Source organism: Mycteria americana, chromosome 12 (assembly GCF_035582795.1).
Source record: "Mycteria americana isolate JAX WOST 10 ecotype Jacksonville Zoo and Gardens chromosome 12, USCA_MyAme_1.0, whole genome shotgun sequence".
Taxonomy (NCBI): domain Eukaryota; kingdom Metazoa; phylum Chordata; class Aves; order Ciconiiformes; family Ciconiidae; genus Mycteria; species Mycteria americana.
Window position 1 is genome coordinate 18,660,570 of NC_134376.1, and position 25,551 is coordinate 18,686,120.

Genomic DNA, 25,551 nt, shown 5'->3' on the forward strand with positions numbered 1-25,551 from the left:
AGGTTTATTCTCATATTTCCTTTTCTGCAGTGTTCTCTGAAGCAACTTGGAGAAATACGATCCTGCTCTTGCAGTTACTTAATATCTCCCCTGGGGGAATTTGTGTCCTTTATAGAGCTCGTATCTTTGTGTGGGGACTGGAATTTTTTTCTTTCATGTCAGTTTGTGAACAGCAGCACCTACAGAGAAAAGGCAGAGCCCTCAGAAAAGGGTCAAGTTCAAAAGAGGAAAAGATTATGTAGGTTTTTACCATATATAGAGTAACTGAGGGGAAATGGCTAGAAAGGAAAGGTGGATATTGAACTGATAGTGGGAAAACTCCCTGCTCTGCCATGTGCCCTGTGTTTTTGGGGGAAGACTGACATTAGTGGCTGAGTTTCCTATCCAAAAATAGAAAAAACTGCTTTGCATTTTTCTTCCTTTGCAGATGTAGGGGTTTTTAATTGTGTGCTCTGAGAGGCCACCCCTGTTGTTCCATAAGGAGATCTTGACGTGCTGGTTTCAAGTGGGCAGTCTCACTACTATTTTAGTGCAATTTCTGCTACAAATATTACCATTCAGGTCTGCTGGGGCAGAGATGGGTTTTGATCTTAATTTCCTTGTGCATGTGAAGAATGCTGGGTTAACCGCAAACCGTCCGTATGTCCAGGTCGTGATGTGCTTCTATTACTCTGAGAGAATTAAACTGACTGTTAAATGTGGGTCTGTCAGGTGCTTCATAGGAAGCCTCTTCTGCCCCCTCACTCTGTAGCTCTGGATATTAAATAGCCAGTTTGGTACCAGAGGCAAGGGCCCTGCCATAATGTGAACTATGTGCTACCATCCAACCATATGTGTATCTTTGGGCTTAGGTTCACCCTGAGAATGAAGAGTGGACTTGCTTTGAACAGTCTGCATCTCTCGACATCAAGTCATTTTTTGGCTTTGAAAGCACCGTGGAAAAAATTGCCATGAAGCAGTACACTTCAAACATCAAGCGGGTAAGATGGGCTTCCCTTTGTGCCATAAAAACAAAATCAAATGCCTGCTCTCAGTATGCCTCTATTTTCTTTTCTGTAAAATAGATCCACTATAGTTTTATACACTCGGATATGTCTCTGAAATCTCTCAGTGGGGCAAATGAAGAAAAAGCCTGTGTGCAATGAGCAAAAACAATCTGCTCGCTGGAATGTGTCTGTGCAGGGGAGGGAGCAGGCTGTACCAGAGGAGGATTGCAGTGGATGCTGTGGGTGCCAGGCTCCTCAGACACTGAGGACACTGTTCTTGTGCAGGAAGAGAAAGTTCTGGGTAAAAATCAGCACCCTGCCTCTTCAGTAGCTTGGGCAGAGGCGCTTCCTTTCGGTGGCCTTTTTGCCTGGGCTGCAGAGGAACAGGGCAGGTAACTGATGGTTTTGGGAGCAGGAGAATGGGATGAAAGTGTTGTAAAGGTAGCTGCATCCATAGCATTGCAATTTGTCTAGCCAGAGTTATAATTCACCATTTGTATGGTGCTTTCATAATGAGATTTTTCCAGCAGGGTCATGCAGATGGAAGGAGACAACTATTTCCCTTCTGTTTATCTCTAACAGCATTAGTCATCTGTCCTGAGGGAAACTCTTCTGCACCTTGCTGGTTTTGAGGAGATGGGATTGTTTTTTTCCTAATGAGAGTTTTCCCCTTCAGGGCAAGGAAGTGATTGAACACTATCTGAAGGAGTTGATCTCCCAAGGGATTACGTTCATCCCCCGCTGGACACCTCCCCCGGTGTGCGGACAGAAGGATGAGCGAAGCCCGGCTGTTGGATGTGATGCTGATGACGTACCGCTTGAGTCTGGGGTTCGTGGAATGACCAAAGAGCAAACTGGCAGCTCCTGCCCTCCAGCAGAGGCTGTCAGCCCTGATGGTATGCACTGTCCAGGCAGTAGCAGCTGCTGGCAATCTAAATGCCTTCGGTAGCACTGACTAATGAGTTTATTTTTATTTTTTTGGCATGAGTTTTTTCTTCTGGATTGTGGGTGGAGAGGAGGGAAACTTTTTCTTGAAGAAAAGAAAAAAACACAAACAATGGAACTTTTTTCCCCAAAAACTGAAAAGCCAAAAAACTGTGCAGGCAGTATGTTTTTCTTTGAGCTTAGAAAAAAAACTTGGTTTTGATCTGACCTTTAAGGTATTTTATACTTTAAATTGGAGAAACTTAAAGGTATCTTGAGTACACTATAAATGAATTACAATGAAATATTTTGACTGTTTCAAAATTAATGTTCTTGGGGGTTGGTTTGGGTGGCTTTTGCCCCATATCAAGCCAAGACAAACTTGCAGAATGTTGCCTAATGCATTTCTCACACAAAATGCCTGCATCGGACTTTTTCTTTCTGTGCTGATCTGATGATATCTTCTAGACGAACTAAAATTCTTCTCTGACAAAAAGAAATCGGAGGGGCCTTTTAATTTAGAGCTGTGGTATTAGAAATAGGAGTTGTCATTCCTCAGAAGGAAAGACAGCACTAGCTTTGCTGAGTGTAACTAGGGAAAAAGCTTGGAATTTGGAACTGTCAATGGTTCTGGTCTCACCAGACCTTCTCTGGTAGTTTCTCTGTGTTGGAATCCATCTGGGAAAAGGGTTGAAATCCACAGAGGAGCTGACTATAAGAAATGTTCATGTGCTTTCAGATTAAAGTTAATCTTAAGAGTGGTAGATCCCGTCTAGCAGAAGAGGAGGGTAGCTCCTCTTATTTTTCTGCTTAGATTCATGTTTAGAAGTGATTAGCTTCCCTGGGATGGCTCCCCAGCTTGCTAGCTCTGTGGATTCGGTGGGGGCGTAGCGCTTATCAAATATAACTTCTGTATTATCAGTCAGCAACAGCATATCCTGTGGGTGTCCAGGCCTTACTCTGTAGTTAATGGTATATGCTGAAAAAATCCTGCCTGATGAGGAGCTAGCTCAGAGGTCCTCCTCCTCGCGTGCCTGCATGCCTCCAGCAGAGCTCCTGGCCTGTGCTGCTCCCCTTTGGGTACCGCGTTCTCCTTGCTGGCATCTGCACATACAAGCCTCAGATGGCACATCTGCTTCTATCTCTGAATGCTGGCAGAATCAAACCCCTTGTCCTTTGTCTCTGATCTGGAGGGACCTTGAGCTGCTGGTATGCACAGGACTTCTCGTGCCAAGAATGTCCCTTGCTGTCAGAAATGGCAGTGTTATTCTCCCTTTCTCTCTGGTGTCCATAAACAGAATAACATTTCAGTTGTCAGCTATCTGCTTTTTAGCCTCTTGTCACTGGAATTGTGCGTGAGATCTTTAGGACACAGGGGATTGAAGTGCCCAGGTCTTGGAGTCGTTAATGACATGAGTGCCAGAGCTCCTGTTGTGTGGTTTAGTTTTTGGGGTTTTGGTGTTTGTTTTTTTTTTTTAAAGCTCCTGCTGGAGCAGTTCAGGGTTGAATGAAATATTAGTGTTCTAAGACACAGGCGGTGTGATCTAGCTTTGATACCTTACATGCTGTGTGTCCTCATGCCCTAATCACTGTGAGAATATCACTCACTTGCTCCCTCAGGCAGCTAAAATGAGGGCTTCTGCACTCTTCCAGTGTAAATCATAAGTAACCTGATGTGTAGAAATAACTGCACATCTCCTGTCTGGCTATGCCAAGTCTCCTCTGAATTGTTCTTTTTTTTTTCTCCAGCTGACAAATTGGATGCTGATTACATTGAGCGATATCTGGGCCAGCTGACTCCAATGCAAGAGAGTTGCTTGATCCGTCTTCGCCAGTGGCTTCAAGAAACGCACAAAGGCAAGGTGGGTAGGTGAGGCAGAGAGCACCCCTTTGCAAGCCTGAACGCAGTTGTTCTCATAGCTCGTGTTCCTTCAACCCCACAATAAAACTCAGGGTCATGGGCAATTTGTGTGTTGAGACCCAACTGTTTTGGCAAGGTGAGGTAAAAGACCAGGCATGGAGAATGGCCTGTGTGACCTCGCAGCAGGATCCAACAGTACCACAGACTGCACCCGCATTGCCGAGTTCAGTCCTGTCAGTATTGAAAAGGCTACTCGGTGGTCCCCGAGCATAGCGCGTTTGCTGTGTACTTAAGAGTAGGCATTGACTGGGGCTTGGTGGCCCAGACTGGCCTGTCTGGACGGGTTGTGTTTCCCAGGACCCCCAGGGTTGGTGGTGGGAGAAATGGTTAGCCGCACTGGTGGTGCGTCCCCTGTCTCTGGGCAGGTGCTGCTCAGCAGAGAGGCAGTTGATAGCACCGAGCTCTCAGCTGCTGCGTGTCAGCAGTGTGCTGTGCGCGTTACATCAGTCAGGTTGTGTAAGCTTGTACAGCCAAGGGCTGAATTCTTTTCAGGAGAATTCATTCTGTTGTTCTAATATCCTTTATCAAAATGTACTATTTCAAAACCCATGGGATTCGGGAAGTGGAGACAGTCTCACCTTATGGTGTGAAGTACATTGTGTAAGCCTCCAAAATAGAGGAGCTGAGGGCACTAGACTAGGGCAAGTACAGCTGGAGTTGGCCAGCTAGTATAGGTGGAAACATTTTTCCCTGAAAAGCAACACGGGTGCTGTGGGCTAGATGTATCTCTGCTTTGCTGTAGTGTTCAGCAGCTGCTTGGGCTCCTCCTGGTTGAAGGCGAGTCTCTATATCAGGCCAAGAGCGTAAGTGGTATGTGGCTGAGAAAATAAAAGACCCAGGGCAGCTTGAATGCCTCTGGAGGGATCTAACTCCAGATTTCCTCATGGGGAGAGATTGGGTGGGAAGGAAGGAAGGAAGGACCAAGGATAGCAACAGGATAATTGGGTGGGCAGGGTAGATAGTGCTTAGGCAGAGGGGAAAACAGGAGAAAGATGGTTGGAGCAAGTGATCTTCCTTGAAAACAGAATACAGCTACATAAGGTTTCAATAGTAATAGCTTCCTGGCTTAGAAGCTAGCTGCTCAGTCAGTCACACAGAATGGGTTAGGAGGTACTCCGCATTCATGGGCTTTGGAAGATTTTAATTTATTTTTCTTTTAACTGGCCTTTCCAAAAGAGGCTACTGTTTGCAAGGAGCTTTGCCAGTACTTTCTGCATGCCTTGCTGTATCTTTCTCAGAGCTGAGAGAGTGCATGTCTCATCTGAGTATAAGGAGTTTAAACATTATTTTTAAACCCCTGTTTTTTCTTGGAAAAACTAATGTGTATCACCCATGTAGAAATAAAATGTAACAAATATTTAGTGCTATAGTTCTGTTGTTACTGAACTCATGAAGAAGTCCCCTTCTGTGTGAGCGTGCAAGTGGGTTTTGTTGGTACCTATGAATGTGGATAGGAAAACAGTTACCAGAAAACCACAGGCTGAAGAGAAGAACAGTATGTGTTGAGGTAGTGTGTGAAAGTCTCCCAGCAGCTGATAAGCTCTAGAGACTAACAACGCTGTTGAATCTGCAAGAGCTGATAAATTCAGAACACAAACATCTGCCAAATCTGTCCAAGGCCACTGGTATATGGTAGCATCAACACATTGTATAACCTGGACCATGTCCAAGTGTGGTGGCTGCTAGATGCAGGTAGAAACTACAGGAATTTATATACACCCAATGGAACAGAGGACCCCTTGAAGGACTGTCTGAACACCTACCTGCAAGCTGCTGTCATGTCCCTGTGATGCTCTGCCTCCAAGTAAACAGCTGGGGCTGGCCTCCCAACTAAGCAGGTAACTGTGAGTATGTGTGAATGGTTACCTGCTAATAATAACAGATTAACTAAGAAAACTTGCTCTACTAAATATAGCTTGTGATCCATGTCTCCCCCGATTCAACCTCCTGTCAGATAAAGGGACTTGACAACAAGCAGACACAGAACAAAGGAGGCAGGAATGAATTCCCAGGTATAGTTATGTTCTGAAATATAGGACGTGAAGCTTTTCAGGTCTACAGTGATCTGTCTGGTAAAACGGTGTGGACTTCTGTGTGGTAGAAGATATCTCAGCTATTGGGTATCCAGCTGAAAATGAGCCCTAGATGAGAGTAAGACAGTGAGACTTTATCCATGTGTGATCTGCCAGGGTCTCAGTTTCAGGTGGAAGAAGCACATTCTAAACGTTTGCCTGTTTTGTTCTGTGGGTTGGTGTCCCCCCCTCCAGTCAGAGGCTGGGGAATGGAAGCTGGAGAAGGTGAAAGAGACAGCAGACGAGAGAGTGAAACAACTGCCTCTTGGGTGCTTGGAGCTCTGAGTGTGTGCAAGCCCTTGTGCTTCCTGACAGCTGCTTGCTGTGTTGAGGTACCTTGGCAAGGTAGAGTTGATTGCTGAGTGCTCTTAGTGGCATCTGGGAGCTGCCTTGGACCCTTTGTGTAGGCTTTGTGAGCTCTGTTCCCTACATGGTCTTGAACAAGTAGGAAGGATGGTGCTGGCTATTGAAACTTCATCCTAAATTGCCCTACTACTCACCTGTTTGCTTCTCTTGATTGCCTGTCAGAATAATACAAAATCAGAAACTTGTCCTACATGACTTGGAGTTTTCTCTGGAGAGGCTGTTACCTTGCTGTGACAATCTCTTCTTTTAATTCAGAGCAGGGATGTCCTTATTCCTCTGTCAAAAAATACTTGTAGATCTCCTGTTTCTTGGAAACTGTCCCTTCTTATTTTTGTCCTCTTCATCCTATTTCACTATCCGTTCCCTGTTCCTTCCAAAACAGACATTATTCTTTCTAATCAGATTTATCATTGCTTTAAAAAACAACTTCAAATCATGTTAAAATTGCAGGTACTTAAACCTAGTAATCAATGGCTTTGCACCATGTAGAACAGTACGTGTAGTTTCACAAATAAATAGAAAAATGGGCTGAAATGAAAACTTCGTTTTCTTGCATATGGCAGTTACTGCTTTGGTTGGACAAAGATAATGAAGAGACTGATCCCACTCAAGAGTGGAGTAAGTCCCCTTAGAGCTCCCTGCCTTTGGTCCAAACAGAAGCACTGAACTTGCATCTTACCTGTAGCGATGTACAGTGTAGGTTTAAAACATTAAAAGTAGCAAAACCTTCTAACAGCCATCCCCTCTCCTGCAACTTAGAGGAGATCCAGGGGCTGTTGTAGACATTTGTGGGTTTCATCTGTTGTCTTGTGAACAACAGCTTCCTCTGAGCAGCAGAAATGCAGATTTTCATCCGATGAAAATTCTGCGGTCTTTAATCTTGCCATGATGCAGAAAATTTTGGTGGCATTCTTCTACATACAGCTGAGATCCTATTTGGGAAGGCTGCCCTTTTCCTTTCTATGACATACAAATGCAGTATTTGCAAAGTGTTAGAATATGCTGAACAGCGTTAATCTCCCATCTCTTCCTCAGGAACTTCTAGGCTTGGCTATAAGCTGCCTGAACTCTATTCTTTATGTAGAATCAATTCTTAATATCTCTTGCAGCTTCATACCAGCTTGTGAAACTGAGCTTGCTCCCAGCCTGACACTGCTGGCGGCTTTGCTTTCTTCCCTGCTTTCTGTTTTTGTGAGCATGTCAGTGAACAAACAAAAGAGCTTTGAGTCCTAAACGTGTGCTTTTTTTTTTCTCTTGCAGCAGGGCTCAGATTGCTTGCATTGTTCTAAGCACAGTACAGATACTCTGGAGGAGACCATCCCTGCTTGACAGAACTTGAATTTTTAATGGAAACTTGATGTAGCGAATGCGGTCGAACACTTTGGGGGAGTTGGGGTGAAGGGACTGAGAAATCAACAGCATATGTAGCTGTAATCCAGTTGTTTTGGCAATCGACAGACTTTTAGTCAAATTTGGCATTTCTACGGAATCTATTGGGGTTATTGTTGACTCCTGCTGTCTAGTATTACCAGCAATTTTTCTTTGATTTTCAGCTAAAGGGAACACAGGAGACTTGGAAGGAGGTTGGAATAAGCCGTTCTACAGACTTGGTTTGGGAAGGCTTTTGTGCCTGTGGTGCTAGAATTACTGATAGATAGTGTTGGGATGAGTCTAGAGAGAGGGTATATTATAGTTTTGGTTGATTCATTTGTTTTGGCAAGAGCTTTTATGATGTGATGGGGCAGGGAAGCCTGTGGAAGAGCTCAAAAGCTTTCCCGTTCAAACAACACGAGGGAAGCAGGGTCAACAGCAAAGCAGAAGGGCCTGCACAAGAGCTGAAATCGGTGCTAGTGGGTAGTCATTCAAAGACTGTACAGTCGTGATCCCCCTCCAGACACTGCGTGCCTAACTTGGTTAATGTGTTACCTATGGATGCTTTCCATCCTTTGCTAATTTGCCCTACAGGGAGGTAAGCTTACAGCTCTATTACTTTCATTCAGTATTTTGTTTGTCCTTGTGGATAGCTAGCTGAGGGAAACTTCAGCCAGCCCAGAGTTTGCTGGGGCTTCAGGCAATTGGATCAGTGAAAGGCTTCTCACAGGCTGTGCACGTGCAATGCTCGGGTAAATACCAAGCCCATATCTCTCAAAGGGGCATGAATTGGTCACTTCTTTTGCGCTCCTAGCACCATCTGCTGCATTCAGCTGGATTAGTTAAGGAGGGAGGGAGAAGGAAGGTAGGTTTAATGTTTGTTATCTTAGTTTCAAGAGATTAAAAACTGGTGCATGCTCTGCAGGCTTTATGGAACAGTGGTACAAGTAACGTACCAGTCCTGATCCTTGGACTTTTCTTTTCTCTCAGATCCCCAAAGACGAACATATCCTTCGATTTCTGCGGGCTCGTGACTTCAACATTGACAAAGCTCGAGAAATGCTCTGTCAGTCACTGTCTTGGCGAAAGCAGTATCAGGTGGATTACATCCTACAGTCATGGAGGCCCCCAGCCCTCTTAGATGAATACTACACTGGAGGGTGGCATTATCAAGACAAAGGTTAGAAGCTGCCCCTTACACTGATACTACAGCACGGTTTGCATTATAGGACCTCATAAGTAACCTGGGATTTTTGGAGAAAGTTGTATTGACACTTTAAGCATTAACAAAGCACTTCAACACCTGTAAATAGCCACTCTGTTTTGCTGTAATTGTTATTTTCTCTGGACAGATCAGGCAGACTAGAGCTAGTGCAAAGCAGCATCTCTTTGATAAGGTTGCCTTTGGATTTGATTTTTATCCTTTTCAAATATTTAATGTGGCTTTTATAAAAGGTACAAGAGTGATAGCCTGGGAGACTAGAGTACTTCCCTCTTTAAACGCTTATGTTTGTTTTGAAGATGGACGACCACTCTACATCCTTCGTCTTGGCCAGATGGACACAAAAGGCTTGGTGAAAGCTCTGGGAGAGGAATCACTGCTGCGACATGTAAGTTGTACTTTCATTTCGCACCTGAGGAACTGGTCCCTTAGGGTGTTTAGAAGTCTTGTTATAGTGCAGCAGGAATCTACTTGCCCAACACAAATAATTCCTGTGTTTTGTGGCTGACAACTCAAAGTTGGCTTAGTGACTTTGGCATGGCACAGCTTCTCTGTCTTCCTGCAGAGACAGAAGTGAAGCTTTTGTAATGGTATGAATGGGCCAGAAAGATGTTTTCTGATAATTTGCAGTTTAGCTGTAAGCTTTCCATGGCCCTTCCATACAGCTCAGCTAATAACATTTGATCTTGAGACTCTTATGTTTCATCTTAGATTTTTGGTATCTGTACATTGTATGGTCAGCACAACTTTTCAGGAGAGGGGCCTTTTTTTAATATAGATTCTTATTCTCTGTTTTGCACACTGCAAGTTCCCAAACTGGTATAATTCTGGATTCTGTATTTTTTGAAATAAGATCTCTGGGTTATCCTGGTTTCTCAGTCATACTCAGGCTAATCCTAGTCTGTACTGTCTTTGATTTCAGGTTCTGTCAATTAACGAGGAAGGACAAAAGAGATGTGAGGAAAATACCAACATCTTTGGCCGCCCCATCACGTTAGTATTGTTAGTTTTTCTTGTATCCTTACAGAGTTTGAACTGACATGGTGAGAAGAATGCTTCTGTGAACATTTTAGATTATGTCCTTAGGGTTAAACTGCAGACAGCAAGTGTGTGTCTGTTAAGGGCTGTTCTTGGGCTTGGGGTTCCATATATAGTGGACTTAAATGCAGATAAATTCTACAGCTTCATATGAAAGCAAGTATTAGTCTTTCCTTACATCTTTTTATGTCTCATTGCAGCTGAATTTTATCTTGCTATCTTGGTGATTTTAATCCAGATCCTTGAAGTTCTCTTTTTTTTTTAATACAAGAAACTGTCTGCCAGATTCCACTTTCATTTAAAATGCATTTTTGAATTATTTTTAGCAATAGGCCTGCATACCTTCACCCTCTTCCACACTGACAGCATATGTTCTTGCCTTCAGGGCTGGGTGTCTGTTTTACCTGAAAGCTCAACTGGATTCAGGCTGTCTGCTGCCAGTGGAGATCTACTTTTTATTGGAACTGCTGGTCTCCCTTGTTGGCTTCGCTAGATCCTGTACAGGCTATGATATTACTGAAATATTTTGTGGATCGTAAACTGAGCAGCCACTGTGCAATGAAATTCTGACAGGCCTTTTTCTGCATGTTTATTTTAGATCCTGGACATGTCTGGTGGACTTGGAAGGGCTAAATATGCGGCATCTCTGGCGGCCTGGAGTTAAGGCCCTGCTTCGGATAATTGAGGTTGTAGAGGACAACTACCCTGAAACTCTGGGCAGACTATTGATAGTGCGAGCACCCAGGGTTTTTCCTGTGCTCTGGACTCTGGTGGGTGAAATCTGGACTGCAGGATCATAAGCACTTGTGCATGTACAAATAGCTAAATCATCCAGTCAGTGTAAGTTCTGCTTATTTGAAAAGTTAGGGAGGGAAAAGCTTCCAGGTAACTTGTGGCTGAATTCCTGAAGAGGCCACAGCATTGCTACGGAGCAAGCGATAGCATGCCTGTAGCTCATTTGATTCTAGTGGCTGTCATCCACCAGGGCAGGACAGGATGTCGGACCTAAACTGCAAATCCTCATCCAGCAGTGGTAGCCCAAACTTGGTGGGTTTTCATATCAATGAGAAAAGACAAATATTTTTTAATCTCATGCTGGAGGACACTGAAGAGAAGAGTAATAAATATGGTGCCTGTAAGAACATGCTTGTTAAATTTCTTGAGGTTTATATGTGGTGTGGTGACTGCAAATTCATTTTACGTGAAGTAGAAAATGTTGCGAGATGACGATATAGTACACTTTCTTTTTGTTGCCCCTTTCTTTGGGGAGGTGCTTCAGAGTTGCAAAGCTCTGTACTGCTGCTGGTCTGCATTCCTGCTGATGCGGCCTTCCAGTCTAGAGCTTAAAGCATCCATGCAAGATGGTATAAACATTGTCTCTAACTTTTCTCTCAGTGACAGCGATGTCTTCTGTCCACTTTTTATTTCAGGTCAGTCCCTTTATCAATGAGAACACAAGGCAGAAGTTCCTCATTTACAGTGGGAATAACTACCAGGGTCCAGGAGGGCTGGTAGACTACGTGGACAAAGATGTGATCCCAGACTTCCTGGGAGGAGACTGCATGGTGAGTTTTCCTTCCTGTTGTGCAGGTGGAATCTGCAATATGCAAGCTTCCTCGATTCCCTCCTCTTCAACACCCTGGCCTTCCACTCCCTTCTGAAAGATAGTTAAACCTCTGTTCTGGCTGGGATACCACTGCTCTGAGCACGGTGCAGTTAACTTGTACACAGGAGACTTCACCCTGAAGTGGCGATGCTGCCGTGGAGAAGGGGGTTAGAGGTCAGCTCTCTAAGTGGAGCTTAGATAAATCATCATAGTTCAAGTAAACTTAGTCCCACTGTGAAATCTTATGCCAGCTGAGGGTGTTGTCCTCTGTGTTCATGGTACAGAACAAGCAGGCAAGTGTTCGTGGTACAGTTGACTTGATACTTTACCACTGGATGAGTATGAACACTTACATTTGTTTGTCTGACTCTTCCAGTGTACTGTCCCAGAAGGTGGACTTGTTCCCAAGTCACTTTATCAAACAGAAGAAGAGCCAGAGAACTCAGATCACATCCGGTTATGGACAGAAACTATCTATCATTCTGCGAGTGTCCTCAAAGGAGCTCCACACGAGGTACAACCCAGAACTTCATAAGGCTGAAGGAGGCGCTGAACTGGTATCGGTGGTGTGTTCCTTTTGTTAAGGCTGACTAGAACAACAAAGGGCTCCCAAAGTGTGAGCACAAGATGGTTCAGCAGCAGTGTGCCTTTCTTGGGAAGGCTAACGCTAGCTAGAAGCGTGGAAATAAGAACTTCAATTTGAGAAACACTGTCTCTTGCCTCTACTATGGGCAGGCTGATCTTCGGGACCTCCTTCTTGGGGAAATAAAGCTCCCTCAGTTTCCCTTCTGATATTACAGCTTCCATTTTCAGTGGCATAGCTAGGGCAGTAATGGTAGTGATATAAGAAGGTATATACTGGGAACATCCTGATGGGGGGTCATCAGAAAAGAGAATGTCTAAAAAAGGAGCACTTGCATGTCAAAAGAGTCTGCCAGCTTCACTGATGGTGAATAACTCTGGTTTGGCCTGCTTAGACTCCTGAAAAAGCAGCAGTGCCTTTTGGAGTTCGTAGCCCCTCGCATGCCTTCAGTAGAACCTCAGTTCCACTGAGGTTTTCCTAGAACTAGCAAATGACTTACAAGCAACTCTGATACAGGGGAGAGATGGGGTAAAAATGCTTGAGCAGATCTACTGGGGCAGAAGAGTGGCGATGGAAATCAGTCTATATCCTCCTTAGGAATCGAGACCAATAGCTTAACTGAAGGATTAGAGAGAAAAGCATGTTTGCAGAGTGGGGAGGAAGATGCTGGCTGCCATCTGAAGACCTGACTCTTTACAATGTGCTTGTTCTGTTCCCTTCTTAGATAGTTGTGGAGATTTTGGAAGGGGAATCTGTCATCACCTGGGACTTTGACATCCTGAAGGGAGATGTGGTGTTCAGCCTCTTTCACTCCAAACGAGCTCCTGAAACAAGTCACAAAGAAGCCACGTTACCAAGTACCTCTGCTGCTGGGGACAATATGCAGCTAATTGACAAGACGTGGGTCCTTGGGGTGGATTACAGCCGTATGGAATCTCCCCTGGTTTGCCGGGAAGGAGAGAGCATCCAGGTCAGATGTGTTTGGGTCCTGGCATGGATCTTACAGTCCTAGCAAACTCCCGAATGGTCTGGTGGTGGGGAGGGGAAGGAATTGATGGCATGGGAAATCATGAATTGCTTGGAAATAGTTGCTGTGGTTGTCATTCTCTGGATTGCCTGTGCAAGTGGCTGCTATTGCAGTCCTAATTTAGACTGGGCCATTGGAAAGAGATGCCATAATCCATAAGTTAATTGAAAATAACCTTTTTTTTTTTCAAATAGCATTACAGGGGCATGTGGCTCAGGCATGTAAAACAAGTGAATTATGAATGGTCCCCAAAGGAGTGAGCTCAGTAGTTTCTTTTGACTTTGCCAAGTCATTCATCTATTTCTTAAGACGCCTGGTAGTCACTTGATGGCACTCTCTCTCTTCCAGGGATCTCATGTGACTCGCTGGCCTGGCTTTTACATTCTCCAGTGGAAAATGCACGGCCCTCTGCCCTGTTCTGGCACCAGCCTCCCTCGGGTGGATGATGTTCTTGCCTCTCTGCAAGTTTCCAGTCACAAGTGCAAGCTTATATACTACTATGAGGTGCTTGCATCCAAGGACTTCAGGTAGGAGGTTTCCTGGGGGGATTTACTATACAACTTGTAATAGAGAATTCAAATGAGAGGACTGAGCACGAGTTAAACATCCAGATACCAATGACCTCCACAGGGTGTGCGTTTCATTGGTGATAAGTTAGATGGACAAAAACTTGGTGGCATTTCGTGCAAAGAATTTCCTTTAGTGCTGTGGGTAATAAGGGACCCCTTGGCTGTATGTCCACCAGTGGAATTTGTTCTTCAGTTCTTGCTTACAGCTACCTGAAGAGGGGGAGGTTTTTGATCTTAGTTGGGAACATTTTGAGAAGCTCCTTTTGGAGTAACTTAACAAGTATCAGCTGGGCTATTTCATACATATTTCAATTGGCACTTGAGAAGGATGTCAGTCATGACTTGGAGAGTGCTTTCTGAATAGGTGAATACATCAACCTCGGCAGGATTTGTCTAGCCTCCTTTAATGCAAAAAGTACTTTGCAAATCACCCAGTAATTTGAATTCTTTGCAAGTACTTGACCTTTCACTAGGGGTTGGAGGAAGTGTTAGGTAGACCAGACTTGCAGATGGGCAGGTGGCAACCTTGAGAGTGTGACCTGGCCAGATCCTGTTGAGTCAGAGCAGCACCAAATTCCTCACTCCGATCATTCAAACCTGTTCCTTGTTGCTCTACCTGCATAAAATGTGTTGGGAACAGTAGGCAGTCACAGCTACAGTGAACCCAGTCTGCTTTGACAGAAGGAGCTGAAGACCACGCTGAAGCTGGGACTCGCGTGCTTAGCAGGCTGGAGCTCTTGGGCTAGCATTGACAACTGCATTCACTGAGCTGTGCTGCATTTGGACTGCTCTTTAGTTTTCCTTTTGGCTCAGTTTTCCATCGCCACAGAGGCTCCAGCTGTGTCCCACTCCCAGAATAACTGCAAGAGACAAGGTATAATCTCTGTACCTAAGAAAAAAGATGTCTCTGACAATTTAGGTTTTCATCACGACACAAAGGAACCCTGAGATTCTTAGAGACAAACTTGAAAATGATGGGACAAAAAAATAAAATACTTTTGCAAGCGTTATAGCGTGTAAGTTGATCTCCTGTCAAATGTATAGAGTTATCCATTAATAGCTGCCTTCCTAACATACATGTTTTGTCCCATCCCAGGGGATCCATGTCGAGCCTGGAATCTTGCAACAGCGGCTTTTCCCAGCTGAGTGGAGCCACGACATCTTCCAGCCAGTCCCAGAGCAGCTCCCATCTTTCTAGATAGCAGGGCCAAAGCTACAGCGGCAAGGAAAAATCGCTCAGGGCTTCCTGGCCCCCCCAGAGCTGCTCTGTGCACCAAACCAAAGAGCCTACAGGGGCTGAGCCTGGAGGCAGTCGTTCGTGTGACCACAGGTAGCAGCCATTTGGGCACAGAGAGGCTTCTGGGACCTGTTTTAAACGTAAAACCTTAGAATTCAAATGGCAGATTTAGAAATTTTATATCAGATGCCTACTTCTCAGTAGTCTTTTTCACAAATTGTGGTTTTGGATGAATGTCAGTTTGCATGAATCTGTGTATTGCTCAACTTTAAAGGGCTCTTTCCAATCAGTCCTTTTCCTATGCGTGGTAGAGACTGATGTTGCCTTATCTGTTTGATCTGTAGGACTAGATTATTCATGTGTAGCAAAATTAATCTAGTTTTCTGGGTGCCCAGGGTACCAATTACACATCAGAAAGTAAAGCGGGCATTTCAGGTGCAGGGACTTGAAGCAAACTGTAAATACCTTAATACAGACAGGGTGTTTCAGAAATCAGTTCCAGGTCAAACCTAAAACCTCTTCCGATCTGACAGGATGCTATTAGGAAATGTGTTGGATTTTTTTAACCCACTGAGACACAAAAATCAAAATGGTTTTCTAGAAAGTTCAGGCAGAGAACCTGCCTCCAGTAAGCAGCATCTTTCTTAAAGATAGACTATTTTTCCTTTTTCCTCAGGTTTACAAGCAATAATGAGTAGATCTGACCCATCTCATCAAAGTGGATGGGAACTGAATCAAATTATAAAGGGCTAAGAAAAGCAATATTTTATTTCCTGAAGGCACAAAATTTTATGGCAGTATTATAGAACTTGCTTCTTTAAAACATGAGCTAACTTGAAGAGAAAACTTTAAAAAAAAAAAAAGCATGTATGTATTTAAGCACTTACTGAAACTTATTTATTCAAATACTAGCTTATTTTAAATTAATTTTTAACTTATTTCAAAAATGACTATTTATTAAATCCAGTCACCTTTTTTAATGGGATGAACTTTGTTGTAGACAGGAATAACTGATCCCAAGAAAACTTTCTACTTCAGTTCTAATCTTTGTGATTGCTGGATGTCCTTGCGTAAAGGGCTGTATCGTACATAGCGCTTGGGATAAGGGCTGTGTGTCATCTTTTGCTGCAAGGTAAGGTTAGCCTCCAATGCCTTTTGGACTGTAGAGGGACGTTTCTTAGGATTAAGAAGCGAGGATTGAGTTCAGGAGTTGTAAGAAGATAGTGCATCGTTGTGACACCAAAAATACTGTTTGTCCATGATCTCCACTGATTATTCTAGAGAGTAGATGTGTAGCAAAGGTGCTAGTGATCCATTGATCAGGTTGGGTAGCAAAGTTTTATACGTGTTCTTGTCTAGGTGGCAACAAAGCGAGAACAGGCATCAGGTACTTGATTGCCTTGATAGGCAGCATTTGCAGCTAGCAGATGTGCAGGACTTGTGATGTGGACAGATGTCTGCTTTCGGATCCAGCTGTGCTGTGTGAAGACTCCTCCCCACCAGCTGGAGGTTACCTCTACGCAGAGCTGCTGCCTACAGAAGGATCGTGAGGGTACTGCCCCTGCGATTGTTCAGGTTATGCCAGCCGCATGGCTCGCGTCACAGATCATGGCGAACGTGGTCTAAAACAAATGAGTTGCCAGTTCCCCAGCTGGGGAGCAGCACAAACAGTTCTGGGCTTGGGGTGGGCAGCACGCACAGGTGGTGGTGGAAGTGTGGGCTCTTCCTCCAGCACAGCAATTCCTGTATCCATGGCCATCTTTCTCAGTAAAGACTTGGGGTTTCTTTCCCTCTCACCAAGTTTTTATTAAGGTTGATGGACTCTGTGCAGCTAAGAACAACATACGCGTAGACTAGTTCCTTCTAACCCTGCTTTTCTAATTACTGGTTGTGAAGTACCAGGTACTTCACAAAGGAGACAAGAGGCCTCCTTTGTACAAAGGTACAAAGGAGAAAAGAGGCCCAATAGTTGGAACAATGGGAGATGAAGAACTTGACGTGTTTATGTAAGTTGCTTGGGTTTTTTTAGAGGATTGGAGTCAAGGAAATTACTCTCCCACTTTGCATCTCTCACTGTGAGAGAAGAACAGGTAACTTAGTTATGCAGGCCTCTGGGAAAGTTCTGGTTTCAGAGAGTTCCCCAGTTGTTCTGTGGACTTTGCCATTTCTCCCAGATGAATGACACTTCTGTCTCTGGCATTTCAGCATAACTGGAGTCTGATAGAGAGGGAAAAGTACTACCTTTCCTCTGGAAAATCAAGAGTTCTGGAATTAAAAGTGCATGTGTGTATCCCTAGTGTAAAATCCTTTACCCATAATTAATTCTGATGCTATTTATCAAACATATATAAATTATTCATATTCCTTTTTCTGGGTTAAGTAAAGGTGGCCCGTCCACCTAGGTAAAAAAAAGGTAATTTATGTCTTTAGGAGGGCAGATGACACATCATAATCTCAAGCCCCAAACATCCCTACATACTATCACCACCCTAATACAAGCTTTTATGGCCCCTGGCAACTTTAATGGCACCTGCAGCTTTAATGGCACCTCCTGGGAGGGGTCAGGCTCCTGCCTTAGATAGATAGGAAAGATCAATTTATTAACAGGCCTTTAAATAACACAGTTACAGTTCAGTAATTCCTTAAGATCTTACAATAGTCCTTTTCTGACTAACAAACATACGTATAATATCTATCAAAGAAAATAACGCCCAGTTTGATAGATGCCGGGCGGCTTTATCTTGTCGGGAAAAGGAGAGTCCCAGTTCTATTAACAACTCGTAGTTGCCTGAGTACCACTTTCCATGTGGCCCTAGCAGAAATCCCATAAATTTGATAGTACTAGTGTTCGTCAGTTCTGGAATTTGACCTTTTAAGTGTTGATATTTTTTTACCTTCTCTGCTGCTGCATCAGCCAATGATGTTAATTTGCTTTCATACCTCACTGTAATGTCTACAACTATAGCTCACTTCTCCTTCACAAATACCAAATCTGGCTTATATAACTTATTTTGTTATTCTGTCACCAGCAGCTCCTGGAATACCATCCAGTCTCTTTGGCCTCCTCTGTCAATAGTTCCCATAACTGACTGTGTCTCTTTATCCTGGCGTCCTGTACCACCAGACAATATCCAATGATATGGGAACAGGTCTCGTTTTCCACCTGGCAATGTCAGCACAATTTGATTTGGGTTTCTTCCCCTTGCTAAAAATTCTCTCGTAGTGTAGACATCAGCTCTCAGTTGGAATGCTGTGATGAGCTTTCTATGGGGAATGCCTCTAAAATTCCAGGCAGTTGTGACTGATCTTATTGCTCACAAAGTTGGTTTCCCAGGACCGTGGCATTTCCAACTTGGTCCAGTTCACAAATTCTTGTCTTCACCAGTTACAGGGTCTTGGAAAGATGACTATTTATTGAACATATATAAAATTATACATGTTCCTGTTCCAGGTTAAGTAAAGGTGGCCTGTCCACCTAGGTAAAAACCGGTAAATACTATCTTTAGGCAGGGCAGATGACGCGTCATGACCCCAAGTCCCAAACTTCCCTACATACTATTACCACCCTAGTACAAGCTTTTGTAGCCCTTGGCAGCTTTAATGGCACCTGCAGCTCTGATGGCATCTCCTGGGGGGGGTCAGGCTCCTGCCTTAGATAAAGTAAGAAAAATCAGTTTATTAACAAATCGTAAAATAATACGATTACAATTCATTCATTCCTTCAGGTCTTACAATAGTTCTTTTTTTACTAGCAAACATTATGTACCATGTCAACTGAAGAAAATAATGCTTGGTTCGATAGATGCCAGGCAGCTTTATCTTGTTGGGAAGAGGAGAGTCCAAGTTCGGTTAACAACTCGTAGTTGCCTGAATACCATTTTCCACATGTCTCTAGTGGAAATCCCATAAACTTGATGTTGCTAGCGTTTGTCAGTTCTTTAATTTGACCTTTTAAATGTTGATATCTCCTAACCTTCGCTGCTGCTGCATCAGCCAATGATGTTAATTTACTTTCATACCTCACTGTCATATCCACAACTACAGCTCGGTCTTCCTTCACAAATACCAAATCTGGCTTATATAACTCATTCCGTTCATCTTGTACCAGCGGCTCCTGAAATGCTGTCCAGTCTTTCCTTTTAGCCTCTTCTATCAATAGTTCGCATAGTGATTATGTTGCTTTATGCTGGCATCCTGTACCGCCGGACAACATCCAACGATATGGGAACAGGTCTCGTTTGCTGCTAGGCAATGTTGTTATGATTTATTTTGGGTTTCTTGTCTTCCCCTCGCTAAAAATTCTCTCATAGGGTAGACATCAGCTCTCAGTTGTAATGCTGTGATGAGCTTTCTATGGGGAATGCCTCTAAAATTCCAGCCAGCTGTTACTGATCTTATCGCCCTCAAAGTTGGAAATACCACGGCCCTGGGAAACCAACTTGGTCCAGTTGACAAATTCTTGTCTTTGCCAGTTACAGGGCCTCGGAAAGATGACTTTTGGATCAGGCAGCTCCCATTCCGAGACTGGTTCCTCCCCACCCGGTCCCTTTGATATCACCATAACTGCTCTCAGGTCCCATATAGATGGAATTTTATCCTTATCTCCTCCTGCTGCAATCCACAACCTTTCAAATTAGTTCTCGATACCTTCCTGCCGAGCCACTGCTCTTACTGTTTCGTCTGAGGACTGCGCAATTCTGTGTAGTCTTCGGGCTTGTACACTGGGAATCAAACCCGACAGCCTGGTAATACCTAGACCTCCATCCCGAGTGCTGGAATACAGGATGGCATCACAAGTACTTGCTGGAAGGTGTAACCATTCCTTGACTGCTGCTCGGATTGCTGAGTCAAGAGGTTCCAGGTGTGTTGCTTTCACATCAGCCTGGTCTGCCAAGTAGATCAATCGTGGAATAGTACACCCTTTCAAGATGTCAACCTCCCAAAATGGCTTTAGTGCAGCCTTCCCAATTTTCTGTAACCATCCGTTCACTTTCTCCAGTAGTTCCGGTTTCGATATTCCAGTCCATGGGTCAATACGCAGGCCCAGGTACTTCTTGGAGCTACCGGGTTCAATCACATTGAGGGGGGTGCTGTTAATTGTCCATGGAGGACAGTCATTGATCCTATATGAGTCTTGTCGGCTGGATGTAAAAGCCGTGGCCCTTCTCCCCTTGTGCCTTGAGGCCAGTTAGTTCACAAAAGACCTCCAAAATGTCAATGTTTTTCTGCATTCCTTCCCATGATCCACTCAGCAGTACCAAATGGTCTGCGAAGGCCGTAGTTGTTACGCTTTTCAAACAGCGTTGAAACCCACTACCCTCCTCCTCCAACTTGCATAGTAGGGGTCCACAGAGAAGTTAAGTAGAACTGGGGACATTGGATCGCCCTGTTTCACACCCATCCGAATCCCAATGGGATGCGACTGTTCATTCTTCAGGTCCATACGAGTACTGATGTTACGATACAGATTCCTAATCAGGGCAATCATATGATTGTCCACGCCCTTCTGTTTAAGAGCTGAAATGATGAGAGAATGGCTCACGGTGTCAAAGGCTTTCGCTAAATCAGCAAAGACTACCCCCAGGGGTCGATGTTCCTTTTCAGCATTACAAATTAAAAGCTGTAATGGTTTCAAGTTTTCTGCACATCCTGATGACTTAATAAGCCCCCTTTGTTGTGGATTAATGGGACATGCCTCAGTCAACCTTGCTGTTAAAATCCTTGAGAACAACCTTAGAGCAGTCAATCCAACGGTAATTGGCCACCAATTGTTGATGTCATTCTGGCGCTCCGGTAATGCAGATTTTTATATTAACACAGTCTGACATTCTCTTACCACGCCCGGTATGGTACCAGATACCAACCATAGACTGAAGACTTCCATTATTTGGGTGTAGTGAGGCTCTCTCAATGAGCTCTCCCAAACTAAGCCCATCCAGTCCTGGTGCCGCATTCTTACTCATCTCCTTGATGTTTTTGGAGATCTCTTTTGCCATGATTGTGGCTTTGAGTACAGAGTCGTCTGCTTGACCAACAGTTCAAAAGGCACCTAGGCCCTTGAATGTTCCCAGCGATTCCCATCTCAGCTTGAACACTTTATGCACCTTGTCAAGAGGTATACTGCACCTCAGGGATTCCACATCATCCAGGATGATACTGGCAAGTTTCTCTCTCTCCGGGTTAAACAGCTGCTGGAATCGTAGGAATTGCCCCTGCTTCTTGGCCCTCTTCTTCATCCACTCCTTTGGCGGTTCTGAAGAAGCAGCCCTGCAGGCCCCTTGGTGCTTCTGACCTTGGCTGGCTTGCAACTCAGTGGACATCAAACAGGCATGAATAGTAGTCCTCTGCTGGGTCATCAAACTTGATGGATCTTCCTCTCCTTCAAGCACCTTTTCAAAGACTCCCTGAAGAATGGGCAGTTTCTCAGATGTTATCCAACCTGAAACCACCCTTTGAGAAGGAGGACTGTGGTCCTCCTTCTGCACCCGACCCAGTGTCCACAGGATGTTCTTGTTCTCTTTCCAGATGTTTCCTCCACTCTTGATCTTTTCCCCTTCTTTTCACAGGACTCTTACGAAGTTCTCTTCTCCTGTCACTTATCTGTTTAGCTGTTTTCAAGGGGATACATTCTGCAATCAACTTATTGATGTTCTTACTTCCCTCATGACTAGAAATAGAATCACAGAATCGTATAGGTTGGAAAAGACCTTTAAGATCATTGAGTCCAACCGTAAACCTAACACTACCAAGACCACCGCTACACCATGTCCCTAAGCACCTCATCCCAACGGCTTTTAAATACCTCCAGGGATGGCGACTCAACCACTTCCCTGGGCAGCCTGTTCCAGTGCTTGATAACCCTTTCGGTGAAGTAAAATTTCCTAATATCCAGCCTAAACCTCCCCTGTCACAACTTGAGGCCGTTTCCTCTCATCCTATCACTTGTTACCTGGGAGAAGAGACCGACCCCACCTCTCTACACCCTCCTTTCAGGCAGTTGTAGAGAGCGATGAGGTCTCCCCTCAGCCTCCTTTTCTCCAGGCTAAACAACCCCAGCTCCCTCAGCCGCTCCTGACAGGACTTGTGCTCCAGACCCTTCACCAGCTTCGTTGCCCTTCTCTGGACACGCTCCAGCCCCTCAATGTCTCTCTTGTAGTGAGGGGCCCAACACTGAACACAGCATTCGAGGTGCGGCCTCACCAGTGCCGAGTACAGGGGCACGATCACTGCCCTAGTCCTGCTGGCCATGCTATTTCTGATACAAGCCAGGATGCCACTGGCTTTCTTGGCCACCTGGGCACACTGCTGGCTCATATTCAGGTGGCTGTTGACCAACACCCCCAGGTCCTTCTCTGCCGGGCAGCTTTCCAGCCACTCTTCCCCAAGCCTGTAGCGTTGCATGGGGTTGTTGTGGCCCAAGTGCAGGACCTTGCACTTGGCCTTGTTGAACCTCATACAATTGACCTCGGCCCATCCATCCAGCCTGTCCAGGTCCCTCTGCAGAGCCTTCCTCCCCTCAAGCAGATCAACACCCCCGCACAACTTGGTGTCATCTGCAAACTGACTGAGGGTGCACTCGATCCCTTCGTCCAGATCATTGATAAAGATGTTAAACTGTTAAAGTTTTAAACTGACTCCCAAAGCATCAAGAGCAAACCCAGCCTCGTCCTCCCCATGCTCTTTCAGGATTTCAGCTTCTTGTGGCTTGATTCTTACGTGGTTGGTCACATCCCATGGTGGTAACATTCCTATTTCCTGCGTTTCCCTTGGTTTGCTCTGGTTAAGAACCTCTTTCATTGCACTGGATTTTTTTGTTGTTGTTTATTTTAACATGTGGCATGTGCTGTTCTTCTCCCACCAGTGAAAGTTTTGGGTGTTTAACTCTTGTCAGGGAGGCACCTGGAACTTGGCACCCTCTGGCAGGTCTCTGAGCCAGGAGGAGATGAAGGGCTGGTCCTGCGGAGCACTCCCTGTTGGCTCCGGGGCTGTCACAGCCGTAGGTTTTCCTCTTGTTCCTCAGCAGTATCGCTCTTCTGCCCCACAAGAGATGGCTGCACACGTCTGTTTGGGAAGCAGCTTGTGATCTCTCCCTTGTCAATTTTAAGCAAAATTGCCTGGGTTATTCCACCTACCAATTTACTTAGTTACTAATTTAGATAGTCCAATATGGATTTTTTTTTCCCTTTTTTCCCTGAACATAACAGGAGAAAGGGGATAACAGCCTGGATGTCATGGCTGATGCTGTACTGTGCTTTTTAAACCTGACTTTGTGAACTGCACATATGAGAGAAGCAGAATTCTTCAAACACACCTTTTTTCCCCCTAAAATGACATCAGCGTACTTTAGAAAATAAAACACACTGTTTCCTTCACAGCAACCTCTTGTGAGTTGAGACTGGGAGCAGTTTTGGGTTCTGGCTCCCTGGGAGCCACTCATCTCATAAATCTTGTAAGCCAGAACCTTGAAAAATGGATTCCAGGTTGGGGTGCTGAGCTAGAGGTGTAGCAGGGCCCTCCCTGCTCCCCAGCAGTATCCCGGCAGCTGCTCTTCAGTGAAGCCGGTGAGCTCAGGCTGTGTTCAGGTAACTAGCTGGGTACTTAAAAAATAGCTCCTCAGTAAATTGGGGCTTTTCCCCTGTTTCAAATATTCCGTATGCAAAACGCAATACCTACCTCAAAGAGCCGTTGCCATGTTTAATGTGCGATACGAGATCTCCAGAGAAAGGATGCTATGCTGTAGGTACAAAGTGTTGTGCCACTGTTTACAATTAAATATGGCCATATGTGAAACCTTTATTCTTAGCAATTTCTACAGGTTTGTCCCATCCTGCCATCTACTGGCTTCTGTCCCAGCAGGACTGGGAAAGGCAAACAGGGAGCACGTCCCCCGTGGGCACACATTGAAGATGGATGTCGGACTAGACTCGGGGCGAAGCTGGAATGCAGTAACCGAGTCATTTTAGCTACGCGTTTTGCAGTCTTTCAGGTTTGAAAAGGGCTTTTTTAACTGCTGTGGACAGAACAGCGTAGCCTTGTGGAGGGACCCAGGGAGACTCTAGCCCAGGAGGGTGCAAAAGCAGCAGTGCTGGCTGCTTTGCCGCTTCCGTGTGCCAAGGGTTGAGCCGTAAACCCGCACTCTGAGGCACTCTCACACTGTCAGCAGGGAGGCACTGAGAGCACCTGGGTGTTTCTTGGCTCCTTGTACTTGCTGTTGGGGGAAGAGCAGTCCTGACCGCTGCGTTGAGGGAATTTGGAGTGACTGCAGCCGCTCTGGCTGTGCAGATGTGTTTGCAGAGTTTCAGACACAGCCTTGTTCACTGCAGTCTTATGGCTGGCCCGTTTGGTTCTATCAATTCCCTTTCAGTAACAGGAAAAAAAACCAACTTGTAATAAGAATTTATAATCCCAATTTGGTTTATTCATCAAAAGATTTTTGAAAATGCCATAATGCAGTCATCTGAAATCTGTAACACTGCAACTCAGGCTTCCTGGTAGGAAGTGGTGAGCCCAGCTGTCCACTCTGCTGAGGTGGGAAGCTGCTACGTGCTGAGGCAGTAGCTCAGGCCAGCCATACTAGAGGCAGAGGAACCCCCTTATTTCAAAATGCGTTTTACTAGCTCATGCTTCTTTGATATCAGAGATGTTTATACCGTGAGCCAAACAATGCAAGAAACAGAGCTATTGGACTCTTAAGGACTAAAACGGAGCAGCATTTGTCAAAGGTTCCTGCATGCTATGAGCTTTAATATTCTCCCAACATGTTTGTGATGATTCTTATACCTGATTATTTCTCTCTTGGAAGGCTAAACTGGAATCGTGTGACATGCATTGGCTTTTAATGACATCAACATCCACCTCCAAGCTATTAGTTACATATATAAGTTAGATGGGCATTATTTTTTTTTTAAGCAAGCACTTACTTTCTCTCCTGTGCAGCTGTTTCATTTTTATATATTGAAGTCCTGATTTTTCTCAGCCAAAAAACCCCGAACATTCTTTAAAAGCACACTAGCAAAATGCAGAGTGCTTTGTAACGTGTTACTTGACAACAAATGTACTTAGTTACAGTAGTTGTAGATTCTGGTAGGAGCTGTACATTTCTGTATGTTGGAAATAAAAAAGCATATTTAAAGAATGTGTCTGATTATTTGATGCAACTGTTCAAATGGTGGTAAACTCTGAAAATATAAGCATGTGTGCTGCTCTCTTTACCCACAGAAAGAGAGGTAAGTCTTGCTTGCATTCAGTTATTCCTACTTTTTAACTAAACTGTTCTTTAATTTTTTTCCTGTAGCACCAGCATTTTTTTGTTTCTTTTCATACCACAGAGCAGGCTGGTACACATCATCCTGCAATGTCGTTGGCTTTTTAAAATAAGAAGGGCCCACTGCCTTCGAATGGCCAACTGAGATTAACGGGGAAAGGATTGCATCTTCCTTCTGCAACTGCATGTTAAGAATTTGAGTTTCAGGCAGTTTTAGTAATAGATTTTATTCAAGTTTCAAAGTCTTCTGTAACTAATAGAAAAATAATCTTCTGTTTACAGGTTGATCTGATGCCAACAGTGGCAATAAAATTACACATCCTTTACTTGGAGAGATAAAAACAGAGTGCATTAAAATGTTAATA

General features: G+C 44.5%; 1 protein-coding gene across 1 annotated transcript in view; it reads left to right on the forward strand.

The window, feature by feature from the left end:
- Positions 1–16,763, forward strand: part of SEC14L5 (SEC14 like lipid binding 5) — a 39,693-nt gene extending 22,930 nt beyond the window's left edge. Inside the window, exons 5-16 of the mRNA XM_075514876.1 lie at positions 852–980; positions 1,663–1,882; positions 3,660–3,772; positions 8,631–8,820; positions 9,162–9,250; positions 9,785–9,855; positions 10,499–10,670; positions 11,331–11,465; positions 11,883–12,020; positions 12,814–13,059; positions 13,465–13,643; positions 14,782–16,763. Coding sequence (XP_075370991.1) covers positions 852–980; positions 1,663–1,882; positions 3,660–3,772; positions 8,631–8,820; positions 9,162–9,250; positions 9,785–9,855; positions 10,499–10,670; positions 11,331–11,465; positions 11,883–12,020; positions 12,814–13,059; positions 13,465–13,643; positions 14,782–14,887 — 1,788 coding nt within the window. The 3' untranslated portion in view covers positions 14,888–16,763. The remainder of the gene's footprint in view (positions 1–851; positions 981–1,662; positions 1,883–3,659; positions 3,773–8,630; positions 8,821–9,161; positions 9,251–9,784; positions 9,856–10,498; positions 10,671–11,330; positions 11,466–11,882; positions 12,021–12,813; positions 13,060–13,464; positions 13,644–14,781) is intronic.
- The last annotated feature ends 8,788 nt before the right edge of the window (positions 16,764–25,551 follow it).